Genomic DNA, 13,902 nt, shown 5'->3' with positions numbered 1-13,902 from the left:
GCTATAGGTTCTTAAAAATGTATGTGAATTTTACACATTTTTAAATTTAAGCGTATCCGTAAACGAAGATTCAGTAGTGAAAAAAATTATGTTGTATTACAAAGTCCTCTCGTTTTTTTGTGGTAATATTCAATAATAAGACTATATATTTTGCGTAAACATAGTTTTATACTGATTGCTTATTATTTTTGGGGCTTTCAGGGACATTCATATGAAGTGATAGCGGTCTGTAGTTAACATACCTGCAGCCTCTCTGGAGTGCCCATTTCCTTTTCGATATCGACCACAAGAACTTTCTCGAGATCAACTCCAATCTCATCAGCGACGATGCGTACAAGGCAGCACGGAGGGCTGGCATCGTGGTTGTACAAAATCAGAGGTGCCATTGTTGTCTTCTGCAAAATATAACAGATACTTAGGGAGACCTTTTAAGAGGAGCCATCACTCATTTCACGTTTTGCATTTATTATGTTTAGTTTCAAGGGAGAACAGAAATTACTGTGATGGTTTGTATGTAATTGTACTGCAGTTGTTTGCATATCCGGCCTGGTCGTCTAGTGATACCAAGCCTGACTGAAAACCGAGTGGTCGCGGGATCGAATACCTGCAGAAAAACAGATATTTTCAGTCTGCCTTTACGCTAGCATCCGTCTCTCACTGATATCAAGGCAAGCCAAGAACGAAACGTGTTTCGGATTCAGTGTTAAACAATGGGTTCTCCTTTCCCCGGTAAATTAAGCACTCACGAGTCACGAACTGGTGTCCAGTTGAAAGTGCTTGCAAATAGACGATTGAACATTCTTCTCGAGGGCCTCCCAGTCAATCATGCCGTACAAATTTACTTTGCCTTACTATTTATATAGTGCCCCTGAAGCGTGATATAGCAAACCAACATATATCTAGGAAGAAGTGTAATGACGTAAACACTGTTCTTGGCTGCGACACAACCACGTCAGCCAAACCGACACGAGCATTTCATCACGTGGATGACCCACCAATCTTCGGAAACTTGCGCGCTGCTCGTTAAGCTGTTCATTAAGCTGCTCATTAGTCCATTACGACCAGATTAGCCAAATACAACCTATCTCCGAATCCAATTTCGATTAAAGCCCGCTTGTGCAATGGGTAGACTCGGATATAGCCCCGTTAGAATTGTTGCGAGGAATGAAAGTTTCACTACAGGTATTTCGCCAGCAACGGTAGGAGAGGTGATTGTGTAATGTAGCTGATTGCCAGTGTCCTGGATTAAATTATAAGCCCCTCCTCAGTGTCTCATAAAGTGAAGGCATGTGACGCTTCTGATAGTGGTCCATCAGTGGGATGGAGACCTTGGTGCTTTTCCTGAGGAGTAAGTTATGTGTCCGCACTGGGTTCCATCACCTCCGTTCACTCATCGCCATACAACACAAACATAACATCACACTACCCACGCATCCATTACGCTCACTTCAACTCTAGAAATACACTATCTGATCAGAAGCAACGTAATACTTATTAGTAGACATATGAAACTGGTTTTGTCCACACTTTGCCTCTATGACGGCTTGGACTCCGTTAGAGACACTTGCAATGAGGCGTAAGAATGTCTGTGGACTGAGCTGTTGTTTTATCTCCATTGGTTTCAGGTCACGGATAGGTGCGGGCCATCTATTTAAGGAATGTTGTTGTCCACAGATGCACACGCTGTCTAGGAGTATCGTCTTTGGTTAGTAATCAATTCGTCACGGCTTAAATTTTGAATGAAAATCACCATCAATGGCGGCCGACGACTTTAGGCTTAACAAGTCACCCTCATCCAGCCAACGGACTTGTCAAAGATGGCGGAAAAGTACATAGAGGTTCATGGCACTCTTTTGCCATTGGGGTGGGGAAACTGCCCCTAAAGGCAAAGCACCAGGAACGATCAAATTGCATAAAGATGCAGAAGGCAATGCAGATCACTGCATTAAAGACATATAATTCGTATGCACAGGATTGTCGGATGTTTTTCAGTTACTGAAAAATTGTCACTATGGTGTATTAACATTGACAAAAGATTTCGGATTGTCCTACATTCGGACCTCCGGTAGGGGACTTCCAAGAAGCGGTGACCATGAGAAAAAGACAGAATAATCAACGAAACGATAACATACTAAGAGTCGAGGCGTGGAATGTCAGAAGTTTGAACGAGGCGAGGAAGCTAGAAAATCTGAAAAGGGAAATGCAAAGGCTCAATCTAGATATAGTAGGGGTCAGTGAAGTGAAGTGGAAAGAAGACAAGAATTTCTGGTCAGACAACTGTAGGGTTATATCAGCAGAAAGCGGTATAATAGGAATAGGCTTCCTTATGAATAGGAAGGCAGAGCAAAGAGCGAGTTATTGGGCACAATTCAATGGTAGGTTTATTCTCATCAGAATCGACTGCAAGCCAGATAGTTAAGGTGCACGTACCGACGTCGCAAGCCGAAGATGAAGAGACAGAGGAAGTATATGAGCAAATTGCGCATATAGTATTAGGAACGGAAAGTTGGTTAAAACCGGAAGTGAACAGTAATGAAATCCTAGACACAGAATGGAATATATACCGCAAGGATAGGATAAACGCCAATGGTGGAGGAGTATTTATAGCAGTAAAGAATTCAATAATATCCAGTGAAGTTATTAGCGAATGCGAATGTGAAATAATCTGGGTTAAGTTAAGTATCAAAGGTGGGTCAGATATGATAGTCGGATGCTTCTATAGACCACCTGCATCAGCAACCGTAGTAGTTGAGCGCCTCAGAGAGAACCTGCAGAACGTCGTGAAGAAGTTTCGTGATCATACTATTGTAATAGGGGGAGACTTCAATCTACCAGGTATAGAATGGGATAGTCACACAATCAGAACTGGAGCCAGGGACAGAGACTCTTGTGACATTATCCTGACTGCCTTGTCCGAGAATTACTTCGAGCAGATAGTTAGAGAACCAACTCGTGAAGCTAACGTTTTAGACCTCATAGCAACAAATAGACCGGAACTTTTCGACTCCGTGAATGTAGAAGAGGGTATCAGTGATCATAAGTCAGTGGTTGCATCAATGACTACAAGTGTAATAAGAAATGCCAAGAAAGGAAGGAAAATATATTTGCTTAACAAGAGTGATAGGGCACAAATCGCAGAATATCTGAGTGACCACCATCAAACGTTCATTTCTGAGGAAGAGGATGTGGAACAAAAATGGAAAAAATTCAGAAACATCGTCCAGTACGCCTTAGATAAGTTCGTACCGACTAAGGTCCAAAGCGAGGGGAAAGATCCACCGTGGTATAACAATCATGTACGAAAGGTACTACGGAAACAAAGAAAGCTTCATCATAGGTTTAAGAGTAGTCGAATCATAGCTGATAAGGAAAAGCTGAACGAAGCGAAAAAGAGCGTAAAGAGAGCAATGAGAGAAGCATTCAACGAATTCGAACATAAAACATTGGCAAACAATCTAAACAAGAACCCTAAAAAGTTTTGGTCATATGTAAAATCGGTAAGCGGATCTAAATCCCCTATTCAGTCACTCGTTGACCACGATGGCACCGAAACAGAGGACGACCGAAGAAAGGCAGAAATACTGAATTCAGTGTTCCGAAACTGTTTCACTGCGGAAAATCGTAACACGGTCCCTGACTTCAGCCGTCGCACGGACGCCAAAATGGAAAATATTGAAATAAACGATATCGGAATTGAAAAACAACTGCTATCACTTAGTAGCGGAAAAGCATCCGGACCAGACGAGATACCCTTAAGATTCTACAGTGATTATGCTAAAGAACTTGCCCCCTTTCTATCAGCAATTTATCGTAGATCGCTGGAAGAACGTAAAGTACCTAGCGACTGGAAGAAAGCGCAGGTCGTTCCCATTTTCAAGAAGGGTCATAAATCAGATGCGAATAATTATAGGCCTATTTCGCTTACGTCAATCTGTTGTAGAATAATGGAACATGTTTTGTGTTCTCGTATTATGACGTTCTTAGATAATACAAATCTCCTTCATCATAACCAACATGGATTCCGCAAACAGAGATCATGTGAAACTCAGCTCGCCCTATTTGCCCAAGAAATTCACAGTGCCGTAGACACTGGCGAGCAGATTGATGCCGTATTCCTGGACTTCAGGAAGGCATTTGATACGGTTCCGCACTTACGTTTAGTGAAAAAAATACGAGCTTACGGAATATCGGACCAGGTTTGTGATTGGATTCAGGATTTCCTAGAAGAAAGAACACAACATGTCATTCTTAACGGTTCAAAATCTGCAGATGTAGAGGTAATTTCGGGAGTACCGCAGGGAAGCGTGATAGGACCTTTATTGTTTACAATATACATAAATGACTTAGTTGACAACATCGGTAGCTCCGTGAGGCTATTTGCAGATGACACGGTTGTCTACAAGAAAGTAGCAACATCAGAAGACTCGTACGTACTCCAGGAGGACCTGCAGAGGATTAATGCATGGTGCGACAGCTGGCAGCTTTCCCTAAACGTAGATAAATGTAATATAATGCGCATACATAGGGGCAGAAATCCATTCCAGTACGATTATGCCATAGGTGGTAAATCATTGGAAGCGGTAACGACCGTAAAATACTTAGGAGTTACTATCCGGAGCGATCTGAAGTGGAATGATCACATAAAACAAATAGTGGGAAAAGCAGGCGCCAGGTTGAGATTCATAGGAAGAATTCTAAGAAAATGTGACTCATCGACGAAAGAAGTAGCTTACAAAACGCTTGTTCGTCCGATTCTTGAGTATTGCTCATCAGTATGGGACCCTTACCAGGTTGGATTAATAGAAGAGATAGACATGATCCAGCGAAAAGCAGCGCGATTCGTCATGGGGACATTTAGTCAGCGCGAGAGCGTTACGGAGATGCTGAACAAGCTCCAGTGGCGGACACTTCAAGAAAGGCGTTACGCAATACGGAGAGGTTTATTATCGAAATTACGAGAGAGCACATTCCGGGAAGAGATGGGCAACATATTACTACCGCCCACATATATCTCGCGTAATGATCACAACGAAAAGATCCGAGAAATTAGAGCAAATACGGAGACTTACAAGCAGTCGTTCTTCCCACGCACAATTCGTGAATGGAACAGGGAAGGGGGGATCAGATAGTGGTACAATAAGTACCCTCCGCCACACACCGCAAGGTGGCTCGCGGAGTATAGATGTAGATGTAGATGTAGTAGATTGAACGGTAATTCAGTACGTAAAGGAACATGAAAATCTAATAATTATGGGGGATTGGAATGACGTCGCAGGGAAAAAGTAGAAGATAAGGTTACAGGAGAAAGTGGGCCTGATAGCAGAAATGAGACAGGAGGAAGACTAATTGAGTTCTGCAACAAAAACAAGTTATAGCGAATACTCTGTTCAAGAATCACAAGAGGAGGAAGTATACTTGGAAAAGGCTGCGACATATAGGAAGATTTCAGTTAGATTACATCATTGTCAGGCAGAGATTCCCAAATCAGATACTGGATTGTAAGGCGTAACCAGGAGCATATACAGGGTGGTCCATTGATCGTGACCGGGTCAAATATCTCACGAAATAAGCGTCAAACCAAAATCCTACAAAGAACGAAACTTGTCTGACTTGAAGGGGGAAACCAGATGTCACTATGGTTGGCCCGCTAGATGGCGCTGCCATAGGTCAAACGGATATCAACTGCGATTTTTTAAAATGGGAACCCCCATTTTTTATTACGTATTCGTGTAGTACGTAAAGAAAGTAAAAAAAGTTGGACCACTTTTTTCGTTTTATGATAGATGACGCTGTAATAGTCACAAACATATGGCTCACAATTTTAGACGAACAGTTGGTAACAGATAGGTTTTTTAAATTAAAATACAGAGCGTAGGTACATTTGAATATTTTATTTCGGTTGTTCCAATATGATACATGTACCTTTGCGAACTTATCATTTCTGAGAACGCATGCTGTTACAGCGTGATTACCTGTAAATACCACATTAATGCAATAAATGCTCGTAATGATGTCCGTCAACTTCATTGCATTTGGCAATACGTGTAACGACATTTCCCTCTCAACAGCGAGTAGTTCGCCTTCCGTAATGTTCGCATATGCATTGACAATGCGCTGACGCATGTTGTCAGGCGTTGTCGGTGGATCACGATAGCAAATATCCTTCAACTTTCCCCACAGAAAGAAATCCGGGCACGTCAGATCCGGTGAACGTGCGGGCCATGGTATGGTGCTTCGACGACCAATCCACCTGTCATGAAATGTGCTATTCAATACCGCTTCAACCGCACGCGGGCTATGTGCCGGACATCCATCATGTTCAAAATGTTCAAATGTGTGTTAAATCTTATGGGACTTAACTGCTAAGGTCATCAGTCCCTAAGCTTACACACTACTTAATCTAAATTATCCTAAGGACAAACACACACACCCACGCCCGAGGGAGGACTCGAACCTCCACCGGGACCAGCCGCCCAGTCCATGACTGCAGCGCCTGAGACCGCTCGGCTATTCCTGCGCGGCTAATCCATCATGTTGGTAGTACATCGCCATTCAGTCATGCAGTGAAACATCTTGTAGTAACATTGGTAGAACATTACGTAGGAAATCAGCATACATTGCACCATTTAGATTGCCATCGATAAAATGGGAGCCAATTATCCTTCCTCCCATAATGCAGCACCATACATTAACCCGTCAAGGTCGCTGATGTTCCACTTGTCGCAGCCATCGTGGATTTTCCGTTGCCCAAGTGCATATTATGCCGGTTTACGTTACCGCTGTTGGTGAATCACGCTTCGTCGCTAAATAGAACGCGTGCAAAAAATCTGTCATCGTCCCGTAATTTCTCTTGTGCTCAGTGGAAGAACTGTACACGACGTTCAAAGTCGTCGCCATGCAATTCCTGGTGCATAGATATATGGTACGGGTGCAATCGATGTTGATGTAGTATTCTCAGCACCGACGTTTTAGAGATTCCCAATTCTCACGCAAATTGTCTGCTACTGATGTGCGGATTAGCTGCGACAGCAGCTAAAACACCTACTTGGGCATCATCATTTGTTGCAGGTCGTGGTTGTCGTTTCACATGTGTCTGAACACTTCCTGTTTCCTTAAATAACGTAACGTTTTGGCGAACGGTCCGGGCACTTGGATGATGTCGTCAAGGATACAGAGCAGCATACATAGCACACCCCCGTTGGGCATTCTGATCACAATAGCCATATATCAACACGATATCGATCTTTTCCGCAATTGGTAAACGGTTCATTTTAACACGGGTAATGTATCACGAAGCAAATACCGTCCGCACAGGCGGAATTTTACGTGATACCGCGTACTTATACGTTTGTGAGTATTATAGCGCCATCTATCACAAAGCGAAAAAAGTGGTCCAACTAAATCATTCATATTTCTTTACGTACTACACGAATATGTAATAAAATGGGGGTTTCTATTTAAAAAAAAAACGCTGTTGATATCCGTTTGACCTATGGCAGCGCCATCTAGCGGGCCTACCATAGTGCCATCTGGTTTCCCCCTTCAAGCTAGACGAGTTTCGTTCTTTGTAGTTTTTTCTTTGATGCTTATTTCGTGAGATATTTGCCCCGGTCACTATCAATGGACCACCATGTATATACTCAGATCTGAATTTAGTAATGATAAAGAGTAGGCTGAAATCTAAGACACTAGTCAGGAAGACACAGTGAACAAAGAAGTGGGACACGAAAGCACGAAGAAATGAAGAGACAAGTTGAAGTTTTCTGAGGTTACAGACACTGCAATAATGAGTAGCGCAACTGCGAAGAAACTATAGATAATAGCTGAAATACTTCAGCTGATCGATGAAGAAAGGAAGTACAGAAATTTTAAAAACAAGGGTGGTAGCATTTAGAGTACAATGGGAATTTCACGGTTAAATGAAGAGGAGAGAGCAGACAGGTGGAAAGAGTACACTGAAGTCCTCAGTAAGGGGGAACACTTCTCTGATGGTATAACAGGAGAAGAAACAGGAGTCGATATAGAAGAGATAGGGGATCCAGTATTAGAGTTGGGATTTTAAAAGAGATTAGGAAGACATTGAATCAAGTACGGCAGAAGGGATACATAATATTCGGTCGGAATTTCTAAAATCATTGGGGGACGTTGCAATACAACGACTGTTAACGTTGGTGTGTAGAATATGTGAGACTAAGCGAACTACCGTCAGGAAACGTCGTGCACACAATTCCGAAAGTAGCAAAAGCTGCCAAATTAGAGAATTATCTCATAATCAGCTTAAAAGTTCATGCATCTATGTTGCTGACAAGAATAATGTAAAGGAGAATGGAAGAAAAAATTGAGGATGTATTAGATGACGATCAGTTGGCTTTAGAAAAGTGAAAGGCACCAGAGAGGCAGTTCTGACGTTGCGACTGATAATCGAAGCAATACTGAAGAAAAATCAAGAAAAGTTCATGGGATATTTAGACTTGCAAAAAGCGCTTGACAATGTAAAATAGTGGAGGATATTCGAAATTTTTAGAAAAATAGTGGTAAGCTATAGGATATCCGGACGATATAAAATATGCACTAGAACCGAGAGGGAACAAAGGAATGGAAGACGAAAAATAAGTGCTCGGATCAAAGAGTGTATAGGACACGAGTTTGCACCCTTGGTCTAGGGATATATTCATTGATTCATAATCAAAACGTCTTCGGTCCCGGATTCGAATTCCGTTGCTGTTTAAATTTTGATTAATAATCAGCATTGGTGGCCGAAGACTTCCGGCATAATAAGTCACCCTCATTCTGCTAACGGCCTTGTCAAAGACGGCGGAGGAGCGGACGGATGTTCAGGGAACACTCTTGTCCTAGGGGTGGGAAACTGCACCGAAAGGCGGAAGAATCAGCAATGGTCAACGGTATGACGATTCAGAAGGCAATGGAAACCACTGCATTAAAGACACGTAACGTGTATCCACAGGGCATGTGGCCTGTAATTGAAGAAATATCATGATGATCTCTCCATTGGCAAAAGATTCCGGAATAGGCCCCCATTCGGATCTCCGGGAGGGGACTGCCAAGGGGGAGGTTACCATGAAGAAAAGATTGCATTATCAATTGAAATAATAACATTCTACGAGTCGTGGCGTACGCTACTGTAAACAGTTCAGTGACAGGGTTGTTCTTATCAGAATCGACAGCAAACCAGCACCGACAACAATAGTTCAGGTGTACACACCGACGTCGCAAGCTGAAGAGCAAGAGATTGAGAAAGTGTATGAGGATATTGCGAGGGTAATACAGTACGTAAAGGGAGATAAAAATCAAATACTCATGGGGGAGTGGAGTGCAGTTGTAGGGAAAGGAGTAGAAGAAAAGGTTACAGGTGACTATGGGCTTGGGACAAGGAATGAGAGAGTAGAAAGACTTATTGAGTCCTGTAACAAGTTTCAGCTAGAAATAGCGAATACTTTGTTCAAGAAGTACAAGAGGTGGTACTAGGAAAAAGCCGTGTAATACTGGAAGATTTCAGTTAGATTACATCATAGGCAGAAGAGATTCCGAAATCAGATACTGGATTGTAAGGCGTGCCCAGGAGCAGATATAGACTCAGATCACAGTACAGTAATGATGAACAGTAGGCTGAAGTTTAAGACATTAGTCAGGAAGAATCAACACGCAAAGAAGTGGGATACGGAAGTCCTAAGGGATGACGAGATACGCTTGAAGTTCTCTACGGCAATAGAGAGGAATAGCTCAGTAAGCAGTACAGTTGAAGAGGGCCATCACAGAAGTTGGGAAGGAAAACGTAGGTACAAAGAAGGTAACTGCGAAGAAACCGTGGGTAACAGAAGAAATAATTCAACTGATCAATGAAAGAAGGAAGTACAAAAATGTTCCGGGAAACTGAGAAATACAGAAATACAACTCGATGAGGAATGAAATAAATAGTAAGTGCAGGGAAGCTAAGACGAAATGGCAGCAGGAAAAATATGACGACGTCGAAAAAGAAATGACTGTCGGAAAGACAGACTCAGCATATAGGAAAGTTAAAACAAACTTCGGTGACATTAAAAGCAAGTATGACAACATTAAGAGTGGTACGGGAATTCCACTGTTAAATGCAGAGGAGACAGGGGACAGGTGGAAAGAATATATTGAAAGCCTCTATGAGTGGGAAGATTTATCTGATGTGGTAGAAGAAGAAACAGGAGTCGAATTAGAAGAGATACGGTATCCAGTATTAGAATCAGAATTTAAAAGAGCTGTGGAGGACTTAAGATCAAATAAGGCAGAAGGAATGGATAACATTCCATCAGAATTTCTAAAATAATTGCTGGAAGCGGTAACAAAACGGCTATTCACGTTGGTGTGTAGATTGTATGAATCTGGCGACATACCATCTGAACTTCGGAGAAGCATCATCCACACAATTCTGACGACGGCAAGAGCTGACAAGTGCGAGAACTATCGCACAATCAGCTTAACAGCGCATGCAGCCAAATTACTTAGAAGAATAATATACAGAAGAATGGAAAATAAAATTGAGAATGCGCTAGATGACGATCAGTTTAGCTTTAGGAAATGTAAAGGCACAAGAGAGGCAATTCTGACATTGTAATTAATAATGGAAGCACGACTAAAGAAAAATCAAGACACATTCATAGGATTTGTTGACCTGGATAAAGCGTTCGACAATGTAAAATGGTGTAAGGTGTTCGAAATTCTGAGAAAAGTAGGAGTAAGCTATAAGGAGAGACGGGTCATATACAATACGTACAACAGCCAGGAGGGAATAATAAGAGTGGACGACAAAGAACGAAGTGCTTTTATTAAACGGGGTGTAAGACAAGAACGTAGCCTTTCGCCCCTATAGTTCAATCTGTACATCGAGAAAGCAATGGTGGAAATAAAAGAAAGGTTCAGGAGTGGAATTAAAATTCAAGGTGAAAGGATATCAATGATACGATTCGCTGATGACATTGCTATACTGAGTGAAAGTGAAGAAGAATTACATGATCTGCTTAATGGAATGAACAGTCTAATGAGTACAGAGCATGAATTGAGAGTAAATCGAAGAAAGACGAAAGTAATGAGAAATAGTAAAAATGAGAGCACGATAAGGTTAACGTCAGGATTGACGATCACGAAGTAGATGAAGGAAAGGAATTCTGCTACTTAGGCAGTGAAATAAACAATGGCAGACGGAACAAGTACTAGTAATGGCAAAAAGGGCATTCCTGGTCTAGAGAAGTCTACTAATATCAAATTTCGGCCTTAATTTGAAGAAGAAATTTCTGAGAATGTACTTCTGGAGTACAGCATTGCATGGTAGTGAAACATGGACTGTGGGAAACCCGGAACAGAAGAGAGTCGTAGCATTTGATATGTGGTGCTACGACGAATGTTGAAAATTGGGTGGACTGATAAGGTAAGGAATTAGGAGGTTCTGCGCAGAATCGGAGAGGAAAGGAACATATGGAAACACTGATAAGCAGAAGGGATAGGATGATGGGACATCTGTTAAGATATGAGCGAATGACTTCCATTGTACTATAGGGAGCTGTAGAGGGCAAAAACTGTAGAGGAAGACAGAGATTGGAATACATCCAATAACAAATACTCTGAGATGAAGAGGTTAGCACAGGAGAGGAATTCGTGGCCAGTTAGAAGACTGAAAAAAAAATAGGGATGTAGTCTTTTTCCCTACTGCTCAGTCCGTACATCGAAGAAGCAACGAAAGAAATAAAAGAAAGGCTCTGGTTTGGGATGAAGAAAGGCTCAACAGTGGGATTAAAATTCAGGATGAAAGGGTGACATTGCTATCCTCAGTGAAAGTGAAGAAGGATTTCAGGTTAAGTTGAAAGGAATGAACAATCTGACGAGTACATTATATGGACTGAGAGTAAATCGAAGGAAGACCAAAGAAATGAGAAGTAGCAGAATTGAGAACACCGAGAATCCCAAAATTACAACTGTCGATCTCGAAGAATACTGGCAATGGCAAAAAAGCGTTTCTGAAGAAGAGATATTTGTATAAATGTGTCAGGAATTTCTTTCTGAAAGTATTTTTATGGAGTGTAGCCATGTATGGAAGTGAAACATGAACGATGAACAGTGTAGAAAAGACGAGAATAGAAGCTTCTGAAATGTGGCACTACAGAAGAATGCTGAAGATTAGAAAAAAAATATGTGTGAAGTCTTATGGGACTTAATTGCTAAGGTCATCAGTCCCAATGCTTACACACTAGTTAAATAAAATTATCCTAAGGACAAACACACACACCCATGCCCGAGGGAGGACTCGAATCTCCGCCGGACCAGCCAAACAGTCCATAACTGCAGCCCCCTAGACCGGCCTTTTTTTTTTAATCTCATTTTCTTCGCTTTTGTTCGTTGCATCTGCTCGGGGCGGACGTCGTAAGACATCCGCTTAAGTTCGTTATTGATCGATAAACTCAGTTTTTTTTTATTACAGAGGGCAGCTAACCCTCTGACCGAACACGCTGAGCTACCGTGCCGGCATACCGCTTGGCTAATCCCGCGCGGCTGAAGATTGGACGTGTCGAACATGTAACTAATGAGGAGATACTGCATAGAACTGACGAGAAGAGAAACTTGTGGTACAACCCGACTAGAAGATGGCCTCATGTGACCACCAATCGAATACTGGAGGGAAGCATGCGGGGGCAAAAATCGTAGAGGGAGACCAAGAGAGGAATACAGTAAGCGGATTCAGAACGCTGTAGGTTGCAGTAATTATTCAGAGATGAAGAGGCTTGCACAGGATAGAGCAGCGTTGAGAGCTGCATCAAAACAGTCTTAGGACTGAAAATCACAACAACACGTCTAATACTATGTGACATGTTTTATAGATTTCCTTGCTTAAAGTGTTGCATAAGCAGCTAATAGGGGTGAGAATCTGTTTAGTTCCAGTTCTGTAGATGTGAGCTCGTTCCCTCTTGCCTTATTGTAATATACGCCAACAAACGGCTTGGTGGCCTGATATTTATCGGCTGCATTTGTCGCTGAGCCTCCGATTATAATTGTGACTAGTCAGATGATTAAAGGTTGAGGCTGCTTTTAATTCTTATGTTCTCTTTTCTTGAATATAGATATTTGTAACGAGAGCTAAAGATAAGTTGCTACTCTTTGGTAGGTTCTTGTAAGGGCTCTATTTATAATTGTTAAATCGCTTCTTTGGCCCTCACTTATTTAGTGCCTTTTGTTAACAACAATAACTTGCCTGAACTTGCAGCCGACTTCTCTACGCCTCATGGGCGCGGGCACCTGTTGATGTTACGGGCCACCTTGTTGTTTGTTAACTTGTCTCGTGGTGCGGGAAACTGGCGGAAGCACAGTAATTCAGGCCGTCTGTTGCAACGACAAACATAAGTTTCCTTTTGCATTTTACGCCCAGCATTCTTCTTCAAAACTGTACGCTTTTCCTCACAAGATCTTCCTGTTTAGAGTTCTAATTTAAGTAACTGTATTGTACCAAATTTCTCACAACGATTAGGGATTCATGGTTTATTTGAAGGTGTTTCTTTTACCTGGCTTTAGCCTCATCTGCCCATGTACTTTCTCCGTGTATCCTCTGGAGGTACTTTAGTGTTATTTACTTTAATTTTTCAGAAAAAAAGGGGAATATTCTGCTTTAACAGCATATTCGCTTCTTTTCGTGGTATAAGGAACTGTTAATGTTAATATGAAATAACTTGTTGCCTTTTATGAAATCAGTGATTGTACTATAATTTGTAGCAGTTTCTTGTGATTAACAACATAGTCTGGTCGAGTGCTGACTCAATGTCAGAATAAGCTTCGAGGCATCGATTTTACCATTTTCTTAATGTGAAATGCTACTGTTCTTTAGTGTGTGTTTATCTCTTCTATAAATTTTGACGTATTTTTCCTTTG

The 13,902-nt window shown here is 41.8% G+C and overlaps 1 protein-coding gene across 1 annotated transcript in view; it reads right to left on the bottom strand.

Annotated features, from left to right (window-relative positions):
* LOC124595767 (glutathione S-transferase D5-like) overlaps window positions 1–13,902 on the bottom strand; it is a 65,504-nt gene that overhangs the window by 28,618 nt on the left and 22,984 nt on the right. Inside the window, exon 2 of the mRNA XM_047134647.1 lies at window positions 243–395. Coding sequence (XP_046990603.1) covers window positions 243–386 — 144 coding nt within the window. The 5' untranslated portion in view covers window positions 387–395. The remainder of the gene's footprint in view (window positions 1–242; window positions 396–13,902) is intronic.

The sequence above is a fragment of the Schistocerca americana genome, chromosome 2 (genome assembly GCF_021461395.2).
Source record: "Schistocerca americana isolate TAMUIC-IGC-003095 chromosome 2, iqSchAmer2.1, whole genome shotgun sequence".
In the NCBI taxonomy this organism is placed as follows: Eukaryota; Metazoa; Arthropoda; class Insecta; order Orthoptera; family Acrididae; genus Schistocerca; species Schistocerca americana.
This window is presented reverse-complemented; position numbering and strand designations above follow the sequence as displayed.